Source organism: Zingiber officinale, chromosome 7B (assembly GCF_018446385.1).
Source record: "Zingiber officinale cultivar Zhangliang chromosome 7B, Zo_v1.1, whole genome shotgun sequence".
Lineage (NCBI taxonomy): Eukaryota > Viridiplantae > Streptophyta > Magnoliopsida > Zingiberales > Zingiberaceae > Zingiber > Zingiber officinale.
The window spans coordinates 45,243,062-45,249,031 of NC_055999.1; the positions used below are offsets into that span (position 1 = coordinate 45,243,062).

General features: G+C 41.5%; 1 protein-coding gene across 1 annotated transcript; it reads right to left on the reverse strand.

Annotated features, from left to right (window-relative positions):
* Positions 1–2,848: 2,848 nt before the first annotated feature.
* LOC122004323 lies at positions 2,849–5,295 on the reverse strand. Its single transcript, XM_042559230.1, has 3 exons — positions 4,896–5,295; positions 3,614–4,854; positions 2,849–3,286 (listed from the first exon to the last, which is right to left on the reverse strand). The coding sequence occupies exons 1-3, from the start codon at positions 5,293–5,295 to the stop codon at positions 2,849–2,851; spliced, it is 2,079 nt and encodes a 692-aa protein (XP_042415164.1).
* Positions 5,296–5,970: the final 675 nt, after the last annotated feature.

Here is a 5,970-nt window from a genome sequence, read left to right on the forward strand (position 1 = left end):
GAACTGATATTATAAAAGTGTTGAGAATTACATGTGCTCACCCGTAATCCCTGCAGAGTTGCTGAAGAACAACAAGGAGGAAAACTCTCTCAAAATATAATGTTTGCTACCCTCTTTGATATCTACTCAAGACATTATATAGAACTGAAAATGGCAGTTTCCAAGACATGGAAAGAGAAGATAATGAATGCAAGTAATGCAAGTCTTCATGCACACTCCCTTTCCAACAAATGGTAGTTTCCAATGCATGGAAAGAGAAGATGATGAATGCAAGTCTTTATGCACACTCCCTCTAGCTGTCCTCCAACTTGGTAATTCGTCCAAAATGTAGGTGGCATTAAATGGCACACCAATTCCAACCAGAATGGTGAGTTTTTCCACCATTCTAGTATGGTATTTGGCTAGGAACATGTTGCATCATGATATTCCATTCTTCCGCAGCTAATTGGCTCATTTTAGGGTCGACTTGTATGAAGTTGATCATTCGGCATGACATCGACTATAACTCCATAGCCTGCCCTTCCAAGATACGAGATGTTAATGCTTGTACAACATGTTGAACTTGCTTGACCTCTGTTTTCATTATCAGCTCAGCTAGCACGTGTAAGTCCTCTTCATGCTCCTCGTGGTTCAGGACGTACATCTCGACTTGCAGTCCTGTCTCATTGGCTTAGAGCTGATCCAGAGTTGTATCATCCCCTCCTTCCTCAAACGGATTCATCCTCGAATCTAAAACAACAAAAGGGGAAAGATTAGAAACATTAAAGGTTTGAACTCACTTAGTACTCACCTGGAAGATCCAACTTGTATGCATTGTCGTTGATTTTCTCCAGTACTTGAAATGGTCCATCACCACGTGGGTTCAGCTTGGATTGTCTTCGTTTCGGAAATCGCTCCTTTCAAAAATGAACCCAGACCTAGTCTCCAGGTTGAAAAGTAATCAGCTTTCGTCCCTTGTTGGCACGGGTTGCAATCAGCATGTGTTGCCTTGCCTTGTCATGGATCCTTTTCACCAAATCAGCCTTCGCTTGACCTTCAAGGCTAGCAATCTCATCCACAGGTAATGGAATTAAATCTAATGGAGTTAATGGATTAAAACCATAAACAATCTCAAAAGGTGAATACTTAGTATAAGAATGCGTAATCCTATTGTATGCAAATTCAATAAATGGTATGCAATCTTCCCATGCTTTTAAATTCTTCGCAATGGCAGAACGCAACAAATTTCCCAAGGTTCGATTATCGACCTCGGTTTGCCCATCAGTCTGTGGGTGACAAGTGGTAGAGAATAACAACTTTGTCCCAAGTTTTCCCCACAAGACTCGCCAAAAATGGCTGAGGAACTTCACATCTCGATCACTAACAATTGTTCGAGGGACCCCATGCAAACGGACCACCTCCCTAAAGGATAAATTTGCCACATGTGTAGCATCATCAGTTTTATGGCAAGGGATAAAGTGTGCCATCTTCGAAAATTGGTCCACAACCACAAAAATACTATCTCGGCCATTCCTAGTCCTAGGCAAACCTAACACAAAATCCATTGACACATCAGTCCAAGGGTGGCTAGGTATAGGCAAAGGCATATAAAGTCCATGTGGTTGCACCTTAGACTTGGCTTTCTTACATGCAAGGCACCTAATGCAAATCCTTTCAACATCTCTTTTCATATGAGGCCAGAAGAAATGTTTTTTCAAAATGTCCAAGGTTTTCACAGCTCCAAAATGCCCCATTAATCCACCCCCATGTGACTCCCTGACAAGCAACTCACGCAAAGAACTTTGGGGAATGCAAAGTCTATTTTCTTGAAACAAGTAACCATCAAGCATATAGAACTTATCAAATGCACCCTTTTTGCATGCTTTAAAGATATCAGCAAAGTCAGCATCATTCACATACAATTCCTTCAGGTGCTCAAATCCAAGAAACTTTGATCCTAAGGTAGAGATAAGGGTGTACCTGCGTGACAAAGCATCTGCTACCACATTCTCTTTTCCTTGCTTGTATTGGATCACATAAGGAAACATTTCAATGAATTCAATCCAATGAGCATGTCTACGATTCAATTTACCTTGGCCTTTCAAATGCTTCAGTGACTCATGGCCCGTGTGAATAATGAACTCCTTGGACCACAAGTAATGTTGCCATGTCTCCAAAGCTCGCACCAATGCATAGAGCTCCTTGTCATATGTTGAGTAGTTCAACGCTGCACCATTGAGCTTCTCACTGAAGTAGGCAATTGGCCTCTTTTCTTGCATAAGAACAGCACATATACCAATACCAGAAGCATCACATTCGATTTCAAAAACCTTAGAAAAATCTGGTAGAAGTAGTAAAGGAGCAGTACTTAGCTTTTCTTTTAATGCGTTGAAGGCTTTCTCTTGTGCCTCTCCCCACTTAAATCCAATATTCTTCTTGATGATTTCCGTTAAAGGGGAAGCGATGGTGCTGAAATTTGGCACAAACCTCCTATAGAACCCGGCTAAACCATGAAAACTCCTTACTTCAGTGATGGTGCTAGGGGTAGGTCATTCCTTGATAGCTTTCACCTTCTCCTCATCAACTTCCACGCCTCTGGAACTAACAACAAATCCAAGGAAAACAACCCTATCTACGTAAAAGTTGCATTTCTTAAGGTTAGCAAATATTTTTTCACGCCTCAAAGCTTCAAGCACACATTTTAAATTATCAATATGGTCATGCAAACTCTTGCTATAGATAAGAATGTCATCAAAATAAACAACAACAAATTTTCCAATAAATGCACGTGCACATGGTTCATGAGACGCATAAATGTGCTAGGAGCATTCATCAATCCAAATGGCATCACTAACCATTCATATAGCCCCTATTTTGTCTTAAAAGCTGTTTTCCACTCATCTCCTTCCTTAATTCGAATTTGATGATACCCACTCTTCAAATCAATCTTAGAAAATATAGTGGATCCATGTAATTCATCAAGCATGTCATCTAAGCGAGGAATAGGGTGACGATACTTTACCGTTATCTTGCTTACAGCTCGACAATCCACGCACATCCTCCAAGTCCCGTCTTTCTTTGGAACCAGCAGCACAGGCACAGGATAGGGACTCATGCTTTCACGAACATGTCCTTTGGTCATAAGTTCTTCGACTTGCCTTTGAAGCTCTTTGGTCTCTTCTGGACTACTTCGATAAGCTGGTCGGTTTGGAATGGAAGCTCCCAGAATCAGATCAATTTGATGCTCGATTCCTCTTTTGGGTGGTAACCCAGGTGGCATATCCTCGGAAAAGACATCCTTAAAATCCTGCAAAAGAGACATCACAGCACTAGGCAAAGAAACATTATGGTCAGCCAAAGAAAGATAGGCCTCCTTGTATAGAAACAAGATCATCGGTCTATCGGAGTTCAAAGCACTTTTGATCTCTCTTTCTTTTGCATAGAAGCTCATTTTTCTTTCTTCTTTCTTTTTCAAGGCCGAACTCTCAATCTTTTCTTTTTTTCCACTCTCTTTTTTCATTCTTAGTCCACCATCTTTTTTTTCATTTTCACTCTCATTTTCTTTTTCTATCTCAGCCACACCTTTTCCTCTTGCTGCAATGGACTTTTTTATCTGGAGTTGTTCCTCAAATACTTGACGAGGTGTCAAAGGTGCAAGTGTAATGTTCCTACCATCCTTGTTGAAGCTGTAGCGGTTCTTATACCCATCATGTGTGGTCCGTCTGTCAAATTTCCACGGTCTTCCAAGAAGCAAATGGCTAGCTTGCATGAGTACAACATCACACAGAACCTCATCCGTGTACCTTCCAATCGTAAATGAAATAAGGACCTGCTTGGTTACCTTCATTTCTCCACTGTCATTGAGACATTGGAGTTTATATGGCTTTGGATGCTTCAAGGTAGGTAGACTAAGCTTGTCCACCATTAACTTGCTTGCCACATTAACACAGCTGCCACCATCAATAATCAAACTGCATACCCGATCTTTCACATGGCAGCGGGTGTAGAAGATGTTCTCCCTTTGCAGCCCGTCATCATCTTCTTTGGCTTGCATATGGAGAGCTCTTAGCACAACAAGAGCTTGGCCATCAACAGCAAGCTCAATATCACTAGTATCTTCAACTGATGGAGTGGACTCATTTCCTTCATCTTCCTCTTCAGTTTCGATCTCCCCATTATCCAATATGATCATTGATCGCTTGTTTAGGAATTGAGAAGCAATATGACTTGATCCTAAACAACGAAAACATTTGATGTCACGATTTCTTTGAGGTTGGGAAGATGAGTTACCCCTATCTTTGTTGCTAGGTTGTGCCTTGGCCACATTCGTCTCTCCCTTTGATTTTGAAACTGCTTTCTCAATTGGTTTTGATGATCCCCACTTCTGCTTCCAAGGGGATGAACTCGCAGCCTCATACTTGGAAGATGATCGCACTCCTTTCTTGAGTTGTCTTTCAACTTTCATTGCCATGTGTACCACATCGTCAAGCTCCATGTAGTGATGCAGCTCAACAATATTGGCAATCTCATGGTTCAGGCCACAAATGAACCGAGCCATGGTCGCCTCTCGGTCCTCCTCAATGTTAGCCCGAATCAAGGCTATCTCCATCTCCTTGTAGTAGTCTTCCACAGTCATGGACCCCTGCTTCAGACTTTGCAATTTCAAATGTAAGTCCTGATAATAGTGAGATGGAACAAACCTTCTTCTCATAATGGCTTTCATATCCTCCCAATTGTCGATGGGAAGCTCACGGTTTCGACGTCTACTCAGGGTCAGCTGATCCCACCATATAATGGCATAGTCGGTAAAAGCCACCGCAGCAAGCTTCACTTTCTTCTCCTCCGAGTAATTATGACAATCGAATATCAGCTCAACTTTCCTCTCCCATTCAATATAAACATCAGGGTCATTTTACCTTGAAATGGAGGAATGGACAGCTTGATGGTGCCCATGTTACGATCTACGGCTTCCCTTTCTCGGTGTTGCCTTTGAACATGCCTTGGCCTTTCGGGTCTGATAGCCCTAGACCTCCTCCAAGTAGCATTGGAGACCACTTCATTGCTCGCCCCATCATCATAGTCATCATCTGGGACATTTGGAGCAAAATGTAGCCGCTGGTCAGGTCTCCGATGCCTAGGTAATGGCTCTTGCTGAAGTTGTTCGAGCCGATCCTCATGCCTATCCAACCGATCTTGAATCTCATTGAACACGACATTCATGCGCTCAAATTGTTGCTGCATAGCCCGCATGATTGTAGTTTGATCAGCCCCTCCTCCATCACTTGGATCAACCTTGCCACCGTGCTCTCGAGACATAGTGAGCTGCAACTGAAATATTATGAACAAAGGAGGATCCTCACTCACTCCCTCACGTATTTGCACTCAGTTGGATGTCACAAAAATACTCGCGTTTCGCTTAGAAAATTGAGTTCTCTCTGCTCACTTGTTTTCCTCCAAAAAGTTCTAGAGAAACTAATTAAGTCAAAACAAGCAAACACTTATTCAACCCAACAAACTCAGAATACCGATTCTAGGCTCAGTTGGATCGAGGTTACGATATCAATCAAGGAACGATGGAAAGAAGATATGAAGCAAACAGAAATGATGATATGATAGAGAAAATCAAATCAAAGCAGCACAATGGAGATGGTAAACGGAGTTGAAAAGAAACATGCAAATGGAAACAGAATCACGTCACGAGATGCAATCAAAACAAATCAAACGATATTTGTTCTCCCTTTTCTTTTCTGCTCTTTTCTTTCTTTTTTTTTTGTCTTTCTTTTCTGTTCTTTTTTTTTTTCTTCCTTTTTTTTTTTTCTTTTTTTTTCTTTTCTTTTTTGCAACAATACTAGAAAGTAGATGAAGATAACAAGATTGTGATGATAAAAACAAAATAAACACTAGGAAAGATAGATAAACCTGATTTGGAACTTGGCTCTGATACCAAAGATGATGCGAACCTCGACGAACAATGCCGCGAGACCCAGCAAC